A 16,545-nucleotide genomic window follows, 5' to 3' on the forward strand; every position below is an offset into this window, starting at 1 on the left:
GAGAGTTGCAAGTTAAGTTTTATTTGGGAGCAAAATGAGGACTATAGCCTGGGAGACAGCATTTCGGACAGCGCTGAGAAACTGCTCCAAGGAGGTAGGGGGAAGGTCAGTATATATGTGATTTTGGTGAAGGGGGAGTGCATGCAATCAAATGCAATATTTTTGCAGAGGTTTCTGATGGTTTCAAGGATCAGTCATCACTGTGACAGACTTTAGTGCTTTTCCAGATATGAGGAGCTGCAAGAATTAGGCTCATAAAATCAGCTCCTGAAAATTTCTCACTATCTGAAGACCTGTTCTGCCAATTTTTCCCTGAGTACAGGTGGCCTCATTTCTGTTCTCCACCCTGAACTCCTTCCAGGGATGTTGAAAACCACCAGCAGCTGCACATGATTTAATCCTTGTATTAGATTGCAGGTGCCATGGTGTTGGTGGTTTATTTGCTAAGTTGTTGTGTTCAACTTTTTGAGACCCCATAAACTGTAGCCCACCAGACTACTCTGTCCATGGGATTTTCCAGGCAAGAGTACTGGAATGGGTTGCCATTTCCTTCTCCAGGGGATATTCCTGATCCAGGGATCAAACCCAGGTCTCCTGCTTTGCAGGTGGATTCTTTTACAACTAAGCCACCAGGGAAGCCCTGGCAAGTGCCTGAGAAGTACTAATTTGTAGCTGACGGTGCCTAGCACTCAGTGTGAACAAGGAGGCAGGAAAATGCAGCTTGTGAGGGGTGGAGGGAGCTTGGGGCTTATTCTTTGAGCAGGGATTACTTGAAGGCTATGGGCCTGGAATAGATATATCAGAGAAGTTTGCTAGGAAGAAAGTTGTGGCTCCAGGGAGAAACGAGATATAGGGGAAGAATACTTCCTAGAGGAATTGGTTGCAACTCCAGAAATAAGCATCACAGAGAAAACCGTCCAATTCTGTGTTCTGTGTCTCTTAGGAGAAGGATTTATTTCCCTGCTCTTTTAATATCAGAGAAAATCATAAAAATTGATTTGTTGGTGCTTCACTATTATCTCTATAGGATATGGAATGGTACCTGAAAATACCCTTGGTGTTGTTCATACACTGAGTTGTATCCGACTCTTTGTGCCCCCAAGGACTGCAGCGCGCCAGGCTTCCCTATCCATCACCAACTCCTCGAGCTTACTCAAACTCATGTGTATCAAGTCGGTGATGCCATCCAAACCGTTTCATCCTCCGTGGTCCCTTTCTTCTCCTTCCCTCAATCTTTCCCAACATCAGTGTCTTTTCTAAAAAATTAGTTCTTTGCATCAGGTGGCCAAAGTATTGGAGCCTCTGCTTCAGCATCAGTCCTCCCAATGAATATTCAGGATTGATTTTCTTTAGGATTGACTGGTTTGATCTTCTTGTTGTCCAAGGGACTTTCAAGAGTCTTCTCCAGTACCATACCTTATCTCATGTTTAAAAATAAAAATTGTGTTTCTTAAGAGTGCATAATTTTTGTGATTTCACATTTTCTTTAATCTTTTTATAAACTAAAATTTGACTTACCTTTCAGAGAAAATGTAGTCTACATTTTAAAATGTCTAAGTGTTAAGTATTCAAAGTACTTCAACTTTTGCTCTCTCTCAGATTGGTAGTGTGCTAAGTGCATTTCAGCCTATTAAATTAAGAGTCTGTTCTGAATTCAATATATCTTTTAATAAGGGTGAATATATTGGGTAACTCTTGGCTCCCTTAAAATCCACATTCTAAAATCAGTGTATTAATGGTGGTGAATTGTTCAAAGCATGTACATGTGCTCAGGTACACGTCAGAATTGAAACAATCCAGGACAATGAGCCATCTTGCCATAGATTTTGTTTCTGTTCAACTTTTAAAAAAAGATTAAAAAAAAGATTATATAGATATGTAAAGCTCATGATGAAAAGCAGTAGAAAATTATAATTGTATCAAATTATAATCTGAAAAATTTTTTTTTTCTTGGCTGCACCATGCAGCATGGGGAACTTACCCAAACAGGGATGGAACCCCTACCCCTTGGTGGAAGCTCCCAGTCTTAACCACCGGACCACCAGGCAAGCCCTTCTAGTTCTTCATTTTTAAAATGAAGATAATTATAGTTTCTACTGCTAGGATTGCTTATATACTTATGAATTGACTATTAAAGCTTTTAATATAAGATCCAGCCAATGCAAAAGCATAAGAAAAATAAATGATATTTTAATGAAGGAAATACATTATTTGCAAGTACTAGCTATCTAGTACTCTTGCCTGGAAAATCCCATGGATGGAGGAGCCTGGTAGGCTGCAGTCCATGGGGTAGCTAAGAGTCAGACACGACTGAGTGACTTCACTTTCACTTTTCACTTTCATGCATTGGAGAAGGGAATGGCAACCTACTCCAGTATTCTTGTCTGGAGAATCCCAGGGACAGGGGAGCCTGGTGGGCTGCCGTCTATGGGGTCGCACAGAGTCGGACATGACTGAAGTAACTTAGCAGCAGCAGCAGCAGCAGCTATCTTAGAATATCTATAAATATAAAGAAAATTAATAGACAATATATTGGAATTTACAAAGTCAGTAATGGGTAAACAACATCAAAATTGAGAAAATGAAAAGCAGTGGCCATACCCAGTAGGAAACATTTAAAACCTAAAAAAAGAAAATAAAACCACCAAAGAGTGTTTAACAGCAAGAAACAAAAATTATTATAATGCTTAAAAACTATGTGAGGAAGTTCTCGAACTGTACTGAAGGACATGAAAACACTGAATAATCATTTAAATAGCTAATTAGTTGAGAACCATTTAATATATAAAAAGCTTGCAACACGAAGTCATTGAGAGGATAAACTAAACCGTCACTGTATTAGTGGGGTAAGTTGGTTGCTTATTCATCAGGGCAAAATACATCAGCAAGTTACATGAAACACAGTAACTATTTCAAGAGGAGTTAAAGGTCAAACACTTGAAAGAAACTCCATAAACAAAACTATTAAAATAGTGGAAAGTGCTATACAAGCAAACTGAAAAACAGGAATGATAACAGAACTAGATTTAAGATGTCACAATGAGAGCAAAAATTGCCTTTGAAGATTAGAAGCCATAGGATAGGTTGGTTAAAAAAAAAAAACACACAAAAAAAACGACTTGCAGCCTAAAAACAAATAGATGACAGCAATAATATAAAAGTTTCTTTTTAATCAGTAAGCAAAAGACAATTCAATCTAGCAGAAAGTTTAAATCAAAGAGGCAGAAATCTAAATAGCTAATAAGCACATGAATGGCTCATGCTTTGTTCAGCCACCCTCATGGTTGTTAAGACTGCAGAAGAGGAAGCCAGAGCACCTGGATTAATACCCATTCTTCTCCCCAAATTGGCTGTGTGACTTTTGACACCTTACTTAACATCTGTGGCTCTCTCCTCCTCCATGAAATGAAGATAATTATCACTGTACTTGCACTGGAGATCTGTGGTGAAGATTCGAATGGTTCAGTAAATGTAAAAAGAGTACTCAGTAGCACATGATAAGCACTTACAGTGTAAACTGTCACCTTCATCACCCTTGTTTTAGTAGCTTAAATTACTAAATGAGTTTAAGCCATCGGATTAACAAATATAGTCAAGATTTTTCAAGAACAGTGATGATTAAGTGTAGCGAAAGGACTCTCTCCAATGCAGTTGGAGGGAGCATGACCTGATACAAGCCTCCTAGAGGAGACTTTGGATTAAAATTTAATAGACATATCTTTATGCATTTATGTACTAGATATCTATTTTAGAGAGGTAACTGGGGCTTGGAGAAATACAGTAATTATCCACAGTCACACAGATGCTAAATGCCAGAAATGGGAATTGAATTGAAGTCTCTCTGGTTTCATGGTCCTACCATGGCCCACTATTAATAAACATATGACAGAAAATGTTCAATTTCATTAGTTATAAAAAAGCACATATTTAAACAACCTGAGACCATTTTATTCCTATGAAATTGCTGTATATTAGATAAAAATGTCTGTGGTTGGCAAAGTTGCAAAGAAGTGGACAGGCTCACTCACTGAAGCCAGGAGAGTAGATGTTAGCACAGTATTTTAGGAGAGCAAGTTGGCAGTACTTGCTGAAACTGTAAAAATAAGTGTACCCTGTTACTCAATAATTCCACCTAAAATTTTTTGGGGGGAATGCATCGTAGAAACATAAGGATATCTATGTATAAAGCTATCACAGTGTCTGTAGCTGTTACAAATTGGAAACAATCTTAGTTACAATGTAAGATTTGTTGTTGTTCAGTTGCTCAGTTGAGTCAGACTCTGTGACCCCATGAACTGCAGCATGCCAGGCTTCCCTGTCCTTTACTGTCTGCCGGAGTTTGATCAAACTCATGCCCATTGAGTCGGTGATGCTATCCAACCACTTCATCTGCCTCGCCCTTCTCCTGCCCTCAATCCTTCCCAACATCAGGGAAGACTTTTCCAATGGAAAGAAGCTGGAAGACTGGTGAAGTTAATTACAGGATATTCTTTTCCAGTGGCAGATTGATTAAGTTAATTATGGAATATTCATAAGATAAAGAACCACTCTGTATTATGGAGAAGAATAAATTTTTACAATGGAGAATGTTTCCCATACTTTTGGTCACTTTTAAAACACAAGTGGTTAAAAAGCATATACATTAAAATAAGGCTAAAAAATCATGTTATATCATAAGCAGCTTCTATGTACTTGTCACTGTTCTTACTCCTTTTTGCTGATTATTTCACAACAGCTGCTGAGATATGTATCTTTTTTTATTCACTCTTTACAGATTAGGAAACTGGAGAGAAATTATGTAACTTATCCAAAGTTTAATAGCCACTCTGAGCTAGAGCCAGAATTTAAACTCACTTCATCTGCCTTTAGAGCCCCAATTTTATCCAGTACACTGTGATCTTATTTTCCTAAGATGTTGTTTAGTTGCTTAGTCATGTCCAACTCTTTGCAAGCCCATAGACTGCAGCATACCAGGCTTCCCTGTCCTTCACTGTCTCCAGAATTGGCTTAAGCTCATGTCCATTGAGTTGGTGGGCTTTCCTGATGGCTCAGGCAGTAAAGAATCTGCCTGCATTTCAGCAGACCTAGGTTTGGTCCCTGGGTTGGAAAGATTCCCTGGAGAAGGGAATGGCTACCAATTCTAGTATTCTTGTCTGGAGAATTCCATTGATAGAGAAGCCTGGCGAGCTGTGGTCTATGGGGTTGCAGAGAGTTGGACTATCACTTTCTTAAGTTAAATACATATTGAAAAGTACATTACAAATTAGAGCTGTGTGTTTTTCAAAATATGTAAAAGATAAAAATTACATTTTTTTCTTTTTAAAACTATTTTTGTAAACTGTACAGCATTTGTACAATTAGTGTATAATAGTTTGTAAAGATATCTTACATTTTAAGGAGAGGAGTCGACAGACTTGCTGGGTACAGCAAGGTTTTCTGATTTTTTCCAAAGTTCAGTGCAGGGTTTTGGATTCAGGAAATGGGTAGAGGCTTGCTCCTTGGAAGAAAAGCTATAACAAACCGAGACAGCGTTATAAAGCAGAGATGTTCCTTTGTCGACAAAGGTCCATAGTCAAAGCTATGGTTTTTCCAGTAGTCATGTTTGGATGTGAATGTTGGACCATAAAGAAAAGCTGAGTGCTGAAGAATTGATGCTTTTAAACTGTGGTATTGGAGAAGACTCTTGAGTCTCTTGGACAGCAAGGAGATCAAACCAGTCAATCCTAAAGGAAATCAGTCCTGAATATTCACTGGAAAGACTGATGCTGAAGCGAAGCTCCAATACTTCAGCCACCTGCTGCAAAGAGCTGACTCATTGGAAAAGACCCTGATGCTGGGAAAGATTGAAGGCAGGAGGAGAAGGGGATGACAGAGGATGAGATTGATGGACATGAGTTTGAGCAGGGAAGGGGAGATGTTGAAGGACAGGGAAGCCTGTCATGCTGCGGTTCACAGGGTCGCAAAGAGTCGGACACGACTAAGCGACTCAACGACAACAAACGGGTAGGCTGAATTGTGTTGCTCGAAGACAGATGTGGTGTATAAGGAGGGCTGGGTTTGTGAATGCGGTGCTGCCTTTACTGTTAGTGGTTGCCTTAATCAGGGCAAACAGTGACCTTGTGGGTTTTTCAGTCTCGTGTTGTTTGTAACTCCTACCATGGGAAACAGGCCTGATTCCAAGCGGGGACGTAAATAGAATCACGACCAAGTGAAGGATAGTTCCTTTCTTCTTTCCCAGCCATGCGTCTGTCCATATCACATTTTATTGGAGTCACTTTGCATGTGCGTCAGTGGGAACCAGCTGCTATATTGTGATGTCATGTGAGAACGTTTCCCCTTTCGCGTGCAGTGAAAAGCTTCTGATGGAATGAGGCTTGTTTATTGTGATGTCATGCGAGAACGTTTCCCCTTTCGCGTGCAGTGAAAAGCTTCTGATGGAATGAGGCTTGTTTATTGTGATGTCATGTGAGAACGTTTCCCCTTTCGCGTGCAGTGAAAAGCTTCTGATGGAATGAGGCTTGCTTATTGTGATGTCATGCGAGAACGTTTCCCCTTTCGCGTGCAGTGAAAAGCTTCTGATGGAATGAGGCTTGTTTATTGTGATGTCATGCGAGAACGTTTCCCCTTTCGCGTGCAGTGAAAAGCTTCTGATGGAATGAGGCTTGTTTATTGTGATGTCATGCGAGAACGTTTCCCCTTTCGCGTGCAGTGAAAAGCTTCTGATGGAATGAGGCTTGTTTACTGTGATGTCATGCGAGAACGTTTCCCCTTTCGCGTGCAGTGAAAAGCTTCTGATGGAATGAGGCTTGTTTATTGTGATGTCATGCGAGAACGTTTCCCCTTTCGCGTGCAGTGAAAAGCTTCTGATGGAATGAGGCTTGTTTATTGTGATGTCATGCGAGAACGTTTCCCCTTTCGCGTGCAGTGAAAAGCTTCTGATGGAATGAGGCTTGTTTATTGTGATGTCATGTGAGAACGTTTCCCCTTTCGCGTGCAGTGAAAAGCTTCTGATGGAATGAGGCTTGTTTATTGTGATGTCATGCGAGAACGTTTCCCCTTTCGCGTGCAGTGAAAAGCTTCTGATGGAATGAGGCTTGTTTACTGTGATGTCATGCGAGAACGTTTCCCCTTTCGCGTGCAGTGAAAAGCTTCTGATGGAATGAGGCTTGTTTATTGTGATGTCATGCGAGAACGTTTCCCCTTTCGCGTGCAGTGAAAAGCTTCTGATGGAATGAGGCTTGTTTATTGTGATGTCATGCGAGAACGTTTCCCCTTTCGCGTGCAGTGAAAAGCTTCTGATGGAATGAGGCTTGTTTACTGTGATGTCATGCGAGAACGTTTCCCCTTTCGCGTGCAGTGAAAAGCTTCTGATGGAATGAGGCTTGTTTATTGTGATGTCATGCGAGAACGTTTCCCCTTTCGCGTGCAGTGAAAAGCTTCTGATGGAATGAGGCTTGTTTATTGTGATGTCATGCGAGAACGTTTCCCCTTTCGCGTGCAGTGAAAAGCTTCTGATGGAATGAGGCTTGTTTATTGTGATGTCATGCGAGAACGTTTCCCCTTTCGCGTGCAGTGAAAAGCTTCTGATGGAATGAGGCTTGTTTATTGTGATGTCATGCGAGAACGTTTCCCCTTTCGCGTGCAGTGAAAAGCTTCTGATGGAATGAGGCTTGTTTATTGTGATGTCATGCGAGAACGTTTCCCCTTTCGCGTGCAGTGAAAAGCTTCTGATGGAATGAGGCTTGTTTATTGTGATGTCATGCGAGAACGTTTCCCCTTTCGCGTGCAGTGAAAAGCTTCTGATGGAATGAGGCTTGTTTATTGTGATGTCATGCGAGAACGTTTCCCCTTTCGCGTGCAGTGAAAAGCTTCTGATGGAATGAGGCTTGTTTATTGTGATGTCATGCGAGAACGTTTCCCCTTTCGCGTGCAGTGAAAAGCTTCTGATGGAATGAGGCTTGTTTATTGTGATGTCATGCGAGAACGTTTCCCCTTTCGCGTGCAGTGAAAAGCTTCTGATGGAATGAGGCTTGTTTATTGTGATGTCATGCGAGAACGTTTCCCCTTTCGCGTGCAGTGAAAAGCTTCTGATGGAATGAGGCTTGTTTACTGTGATGTCATGCGAGAACGTTTCCCCTTTCGCGTGCAGTGAAAAGCTTCTGATGGAATGAGGCTTGTTTACTGTGATGTCATGCGAGAACGTTTCCCCTTTCGCGTGCAGTGAAAAGCTTCTGATGGATGAGGCTTGTTTATTGTGATGTCATGTGAGAACGTTTCCCCTTTCGCGTGCAGTGAAAAGCTTCTGATGGATGAGGCTTGTTTATTGTGATGTCATGTGAGAACGTTTCCCCTTTCGCGTGCAGTGAAAAGCTTCTGATGGAATGAGGCTTGTTTATTGTGATGTCATGCGAGAACGTTTCCCCTTTCGCGTGCAGTGAAAAGCTTCTGATGGAATGAGGCTTGTTTACTGTGATGTCATGCGAGAACGTTTCCCCTTTCGCGTGCAGTGAAAAGCTTCTGATGGAATGAGGCTTGTTTATTGTGATGTCATGCGAGAACGTTTCCCCTTTCGCGTGCAGTGAAAAGCTTCTGATGGAATGAGGCTTGTTTATTGTGATGTCATGTGAGAACGTTTCCCCTTTCGCGTGCAGTGAAAAGCTTCTGATGGAATGAGGCTTGTTTATTGTGATGTCATGCGAGAACGTTTCCCCTTTCGCGTGCAGTGAAAAGCTTCTGATGGAATGAGGCTTGTTTATTGTGATGTCATGCGAGAACGTTTCCCCTTTCGCGTGCAGTGAAAAGCTTCTGATGAATGAGGCTTGTTTATTGTGATGTCATGTGAGAACGTTTCCCCTTTCGCGTGCAGTGAAAAGCTTCTGATGGAATGAGGCTTGTTTATTGTGATGTCATGTGAGAACGTTTCCCCTTTCGCGTGCAGTGAAAAGCTTCTGATGGAATGAGGCTTGTTTATTGTGATGTCATGCGAGAACGTTTCCCCTTTCGCGTGCAGTGAAAAGCTTCTGATGGAATGAGGCTTGTTTATTGTGATGTCATGCGAGAACGTTTCCCCTTTCGCGTGCAGTGAAAAGCTTCTGATGAATGAGGCTTGTTTATTGTGATGTCATGTGAGAACGTTTCCCCTTTCGCGTGCAGTGAAAAGCTTCTGATGGAATGAGGCTTGTTTATTGTGATGTCATGTGAGAACGTTTCCCCTTTCGCGTGCAGTGAAAAGCTTCTGATGGAATGAGGCTTGTTTATTGTGATGTCATGTGAGAACGTTTCCCCTTTCGCGTGCAGTGAAAAGCTTCTGATGGAATGAGGCTTGTTTATTGTGATGTCATGTGAGAACGTTTCCCTTTCGCGTGCAGTGAAAAGCTTCTGATGAATGAGGCTTGTTTATTGTGATGTCATGTGAGAACGTTTCCCCTTTCGCGTGCAGTGAAAAGCTTCTGATGGAATGAGGCTTGTTTATTGTGATGTCATGTGAGAACGTTTCCCCTTTCGCGTGCAGTGAAAAGCTTCTGATGGAATGAGGCTTGTTTATTGTGATGTCATGCGAGAACGTTTCCCCTTTCGCGTGCAGTGAAAAGCTTCTGATGGAATGAGGCTTGTTTATTGTGATGTCATGCGAGAACGTTTCCCCTTTCGCGTGCAGTGAAAAGCTTCTGATGGAATGAGGCTTGTTTATTGTGATGTCATGCGAGAACGTTTCCCCTTTCGCGTGCAGTGAAAAGCTTCTGATGGAATGAGGCTTGTTTATTGTGATGTCATGTGAGAACGTTTCCCCTTTCGCGTGCAGTGAAAAGCTTCTGATGGAATGAGGCTTGTTTATTGTGATGTCATGCGAGAACGTTTCCCCTTTCGCGTGCAGTGAAAAGCTTCTGATGGAATGAGGCTTGTTTATTGTGATGTCATGTGAGAACGTTTCCCCTTTCGCGTGCAGTGAAAAGCTTCTGATGGAATGAGGCTTGTTTACAACCGAATGTTCTCCTTTTGTTCACATGGAGGTTAAAATGGGGAGTGGGGAGGATCAATATGACTCTTCAGTTTGGGTTTAGATCTTAAGTGTGTATCTTTCCTCCTTAAGCCAGTGGATGGTTTTATTCATATTGATTTTTATTAACTTTGCCATTGAATCAGTTGATATCTAGTTACATCAAAGAACTTTAAAGCATAACAATGAGAATTATTTAAAAAGTTTCAGCTGAGAAAAATACTTTTTTCTGTGTCCCACATACTTTTTTATATGCCAATTTAAAATAGTTCCATTTTCTAATATAATGAATACTATCTTTTTGACACAAAACTTAGTTTTAACATCCAGCTTTTAAAAAGTTCTTTATATTTACTGTGCTTAAAGCTTGTGTAAGCAGATTTAAAATTCTTTTATACAGAGAAAATTGCATGGTTTAAAGGTAATTTCAGGTCAGATTAAAATCTGTTATTTGTCCTCTGGCTCTGAAATCCTGAACGTTACTCAGACACAGACTTCCTGTGCTCTTTCATTCACTAATTTAATCAGGAATTCGTGGTTAGCACGTTCTTGATCAGGCTTCCCAGGTGGCATTTGTGGTAAAGAATCCACCTGCCAATGCAGGAGACATAAAAAATGCAGATTAATCCTAGGCTGGAAAGATCCCCTGGAGGAGGGCATGGGAACCCACTCCAGTATTTTTGTCTGGAAAATTCCATGGACAGAGGAGCCTGAGGCTACAGTCCATAGGGTTGCAAAAGTATCAGACATGACTGAATCAACCTAGCGCTCATGCACACACTGATGTTCTTGATAAAAGCCTACTGATATATCACTTTGTTTCTGAAACTAAGGTAAAGCAACATGGAAATGCCCATTTCCCTGACGGTGGAAGTTTGATTCCTAATTAGGTTACCTGTGTATTACCATCTTACAGTGCTGCCTTGCCCAAATGATTGTTTGATGTCTGTGCTTCTTACCTATGAAAAGGTGAGATTGCAAAGGTGTGTGATAAGTCCCTATGAAGGGTTCTCTTATTACACTAAAGTTAAAGGCATCATCTAGTATTCATTCTTCTGTTTGAGTGAAATGAAATCCTCTCCAAAATCAATCCAGGAAGACTCTCCTGTTGAACTGAGAGACTTCCTTTTGTCATAAATTGAAAATGGTATCATTCCTTTTTGCCTTGGGTGACAGGGATCTTGGGTCTTAACTGAAGTGCATTTGTCATACCTAAAGATAAAAGTATATATAGATTCTCTGCTCTAAGTTTTCTCTTGGCTGTGCTTTGTCTGTTTTCATAGAGGTTTTAACATTAGAAACTGCTAAAAATAATTTTCAGTTAAGTATAAACAGTAAATATAGTCCTCAACTGGAAAAATATGTTTATCTTTTATTTTTTTGTTATATAAATACTGTGATGTAGGAGTTTGGCAAGTTGAGATATTGTGGAACTTTTTATCCTGTATTCATGTGTTGAAAGTTCAGTTATGTATAAACCTTGGAAAATGGAAATATTTTAAAAGTTTGGTTACTATTTCAGTGTTAGTTATAACACTAAATGTTCAATGCATTGATCTGTGCTTAACTCAGGCATATCCCAGACACAAAGTCTTCTATTTCCTCTCTATCTTTCACTGTTTATCTTTTCCCCAAAGATATTTCTTATAGAGGATAGACTGAAAAAGCAGAATCAATCAAATGTTCATAAATAGGAGGATTTGCAAATTGTGGCTTATTCAGATTGTGAACCTTACATAGCAGTTTAAAGAAATGAGAAATATACTAATACAGGCATTATCAAATCATATTGATAAAAAATGAAACTGCAAAATATATTCAGTTTAGCACAAAAAATTTAAAATACGTTTTTCTCAAGAATATAATTATGAATATAGATTCTCAAAAAATTTTAGAAATGATACATGCCAAATTTCTATCTAATTTCCTTCTCCAGGAAGGAATTGTAGTATTTATGGACATCCAGAAGGGCTTTTTTTCTGTCATGTTTCAATCTTTTTACACATTTTAAAACTTGGAATTTCTGTATTTAAAAGTAATATATTAAAGTGCCAAACATGAGTAGCCTTAATTATATCTCCAGCTTTAAAAAACAGCATTAATGTCCTCGGTAGATTCTGTACTTTGCTGGCACAATTCTAGGACATTGAGAAAGAGGAAATGATCATTTACCCAAAATAATAATTAAAAAAAAACTTCTTTTACTATGAAATGTTTCTTTTTATACAGATATCTCTTGTTCTTCTGTTGCCCTTCCCGAAGTGTTAAGAAATCATGGAAATTTTAAGATAACGGTACAATGACTGTGGGTTGAGGCAAAGCTAAATTGGACCAAAGTCAGCTTGGCAAATTGTCATGCTGTCTTTGTATTTATTTCTTTCAACTTTAACACCCACAATTTATTAAGTGAGACAGAGGATACAAGAGGAAGCTCAGAATCCTGTTTGGATACCGTTTAGGAAGGAAGCCAGGTCTTTATGGGGCAGACCCTTCCTCTTCGCCACTGGCCAGGAAAACCATCTTTCTGTTTAAAACCTATTCAATCTGAGAGAGGTGGGGTGACTTCGGGAAGGAAGGTGACCTCTCCCTTGTAAAGTGGGAAGGTTCTGTCCTCCGCCCGCCCCACGCCGTGACTTATTCAACTCATTTCCACCACTGTTTATAAGAACACTTGTGTTGAATGCTTGTAGTGACAGCAGTAGTCATTTAAAATATGGCTCAAACTTTATGCCCTCAAATTTCCTATGTTATTTCAAATCTTTGATCATTACAATCCCAAATGGAGCTTTTGGTCAGCTCAAGTTTGCCTCTGCCATGTTAGAGTTAGCAGAGATGTTTCGAACAAGCCAGAAGTTTAATAATACACATGCCACTCCTGTGTACAGTATAAGCATTGCTGCTTGCTGTCAAATCTGAAAAGAAAATGCCTTAATGGGAGCCAGGTCATTTCCAAAATGATACGGCGATGTTTTTCTAAGATGCATTAATTTCCGGGGTACACAAGTAGTTTGATATATGGAACTGATGTACATGCTGACTGAGGGAGGCCATCAGTGGAACTTGTTTAAACTTTGATAGTTTATCAGCATGTTCTTTTAAAACGTATTTGAATTTTGACCTCAACTTTAGCTATGCTGATTTAATTTGCTTTGTACCATGGCTGAGAAATACTGGTCATTCTTTAAAAACTGGCTCCTTAATTCATTTCTTTAAGGTATTTTGTAAGATTTGTATAAAATAATGTCTTAAAATTATATTTTATAAATATTTTTATGAAACTGTTTGAGACGATAAAGGACAGAAATTGTAAGGACCTAATAGAAGTAGAAGAAATTAAAAAGAGGTGACAAGAATACACAGAAGAACTATACACAAAAAGTTCTTAATGACCCAGATAACTATGACGGTGTGATCACTCACCTAGAGCAAGACATCCTGGTGTGCAAAGTCGAGTGGGCCTTAGGAAGCATTACTATGAACAAAGCTGGTGGAGGTGATGGAATTTCAGCTGAGCTATTTAAAATCATAAAAGATGATGTTTTTAACGCATATATATGGAATTTAGAAAGATGGTAACCTGAACCCTGTATACGAGACTGCAAAAGAGACATAGGCATATAGAACAGTCTTTGGGACTCTGTGGGAGAGAGTGAAGGTGGGATGATTGGGGAGAACGGCATTGTAGCATGTATATTATCATAAGTGACCAGTCCAGGTTCAACGCATGATACAGGATGATTGGGGCTGGTGCACGGGGATGACCTGGAGGGAGGATATGGGGAAGAGGGAGGTGGGAGGGGGGTTCAAGAAAGGTAACACATGTATACCCGGGGTGGATTCATGTCAATGTATGGCAAAACCAACCAATATATTAATGTAAGATAAAAAAAAAAAAGATGATGTTTTTAAAGTGCTGCACTCAATATGTCAGCAAATTTGGGAAAATCAGCAGTGGCCACAGGACTGGAAAAGAAAGTCAGTTTTCATTCCAGTGAAATGGAAGGAAATCTATGACAAACCTAGGCAGTGTATTAAAAAGCAAAGACATCGCTTTGCCAACAAAGGTCCATCTAGTCAAAGCTATGGTCTTTCCAGCAGTCATGTATGGATTAAGAGTTGGACCATAAAAGAGGCTGAGTGCTGAAGAATTGATGCCTTTGAGTTGTGGTGCTGGAGAAGACTCTTGAGAGTCCCTTGGACTGCAAGGAGATCAAACCAGTACATCCTAAAGGAGAGCAGTCCTGAATATCCACTGGAAGGACTGATGCTGAAGCTCCACGATTTTGGCCACCTAATCGAAGAGCCAACTCACTGAAAAAGACCCTGATTCTGGAAAAGATTGAAGGCAAAAGGAGAAGGGGTTGACAGATGAGTTGGTGAGATAGCATCACCAGCTCAACAGACACGACTTTGAGCAGGCTCTGGAAGATAGTGAAGGACAAGGAAGCCTGGCGTGCTGCAGTCCCTGGGGCTGCAAAGAGTCAGACACTGCTTTGTGACTGAACAGCAACAATTTTATAAGATATATTTAATATTTTTATAAAATACTGTACTTAAGACATTTTATCCTACAACCCTTTTTTGGGAATTACCGTAAGTTTACATAAATGTTGCGAGATGGTACAGAGTTCCCATATACCCTCACCTAGTTTCTTCTCATGTTGACATCTTGCTTTGCCGTGATGCCTTTATCAAAACTAAAAAAAACTGACATTATCCATTACTATTAGTAACTAAATTCTGGTCTTTATTTGGATTTCACCAGTTTTTCCACTAATGTCCTTTTTCTGTTCCAGGATCCAACCCAGGGTACCACATTGCGTTTTGTCATCTAATCTCCTTAGTCTTCTGACTTGCGACAGTTTCCAAGTTTTCCTTTTTCCCATGACCTTGGCAGTCTCAAGTAGTACTTGCCAGAAATTTTGTAGAATATTCATCATTTCTTAACAAAAATGTTTAACCTCTGGGATTTTTGAATGAAAGCCCTGGTAGACTTAGTTTGTACCACCAATTTTCCACTCATATATCAGTTTCAGCCTGGTGATTATTTCTTTTTAAATTTTTGTTTTATTTTTTATTCATTTATTTTTTTTTATTGGAGAAGCCTGGTGATTGTTACTTTATCTTCTTATCAGTTATAGAAGCACTTTAGGATTAAAAGTTGATTTATGATTAATATTTATATGCTTTAATTTTGTTTAATATCGGCTTCAACTGTGTATGCATTTTACATTCTCAGTGTTGTCAGCTTGTTCAGTTTAAACCCCATAGAAAGTTTGTGTTTTATCTATTGTTTATCAGATTCGAGACGGACAAACAAACTGTTACGTGCTGAAGAATAAAGATTTAGAACAAGCCTTTAAAGGAGTTATTTATTTGGAGATGGACCTCATATATAATCCGGTAAGTCTAACTAGACTACCTCCCAACTTCCTTCTACCAGCAGTAAAATGTGGCCAACCTGAAGAGATTCAAATCACTGTAAAATGTTTCAGGATTTTTACAGCTACAGATAAAATAGCATTTCGAAACTTAGCCAAAATAATCAGTGTCGGACAGTCTCATATTAATCCTGTTGTGGCCCAATAGAATTGATGGTGTGTAATTCTCAATAAATCTTAAAGTAAAAAAAAAAAAAGAAATAAGAGGAAAATATTAGGTTCTTGGCTTTATTACCTTTAATCTTCTTCCATTGACAATTGAACAGAGATGTTTTCAAGCCTCTATGTTATTTAACTATTATAGTAGATGCTCTACAATCAGACATTATCAGGACAAATAGTTAATTGAAAACAGCAGTAAAAGGATTTTTTTAAATGCATCTTGCACTTTTAGCATAAGATAAGATATGTGAATATATATTCCCTGCCAGTCTTTAGGTGCAGACCTGAAACCTTTTTTCTAACAGCATAGACTTAATATTTTTAGTTCTACAGTGTATTCTTGCATACATACACCTATAACATCTTTAAATTCTAATTTCAGTTTCTTGAAAGTGGAGATATTCTTTAAAGATACAGAACAGTCTGAGTGTGGAATCCCTCTAGGTTATTTTTCCATAAAATCATCTCCTCATTAGCAGTATCTTTGTAATAACTGACCTTTCTCAACACTTTCCAGAACAACATTGATTTCAAGTCTTTTGATCTGTATTAGGGCTTCCCTGGTGGCTCAGCGGTAAAGAATCTGCCTGCAACGCAGGAGACCTGGGTTCAGTCCCTGGGTCGGGAAGATCCCCTGGAGAAGGAAATGGCAACCCACTCCAGTATTCTTGCCTGGAGAATCCCATGGACAGAGGAACCTGGCGGGCTACAGTCCATGTTGTCTCAAAAGAGTCAGACGTGACTGAGCAACTAATACTTGCATAGCATATCAATAATCTCTATAATAATTAAAATACAGAAGTACAGTATTGAACAAAATTGGCATAAACAGGTTTACGAATTAGTGCATTTGGCTCTGATGGACATACAGTTCGACTGTTTGGAACAGAAATCCCTAGGCGTGCGGGAACATGGCTTACTTTGCTGTGAGCATTCCTTTGTCAGGGT

The 16,545-nt window shown here is 39.6% G+C and overlaps 1 protein-coding gene across 3 annotated transcripts in view; it reads left to right on the forward strand.

Moving 5' to 3' along the window:
- Positions 1-16,545, forward strand: part of MCTP2 (multiple C2 and transmembrane domain containing 2) — a 284,499-nt gene that overhangs the window by 175,791 nt on the left and 92,163 nt on the right. For all 3 annotated transcript variants that reach the window (XM_055417730.2, XM_088829687.1, XM_088829688.1), the window contains one exon: positions 15,296-15,397. In XM_055417730.2, the coding sequence (XP_055273705.2) occupies positions 15,296-15,397 (102 nt within the window). The remainder of the gene's footprint in view (positions 1-15,295; positions 15,398-16,545) is intronic.

The sequence above is a fragment of the Moschus berezovskii genome, chromosome 21 (assembly GCF_049115385.1).
Source record: "Moschus berezovskii isolate FMDL1 chromosome 21, NW_MosBer_1.0, whole genome shotgun sequence".
Lineage (NCBI taxonomy): Eukaryota > Metazoa > Chordata > Mammalia > Artiodactyla > Moschidae > Moschus > Moschus berezovskii.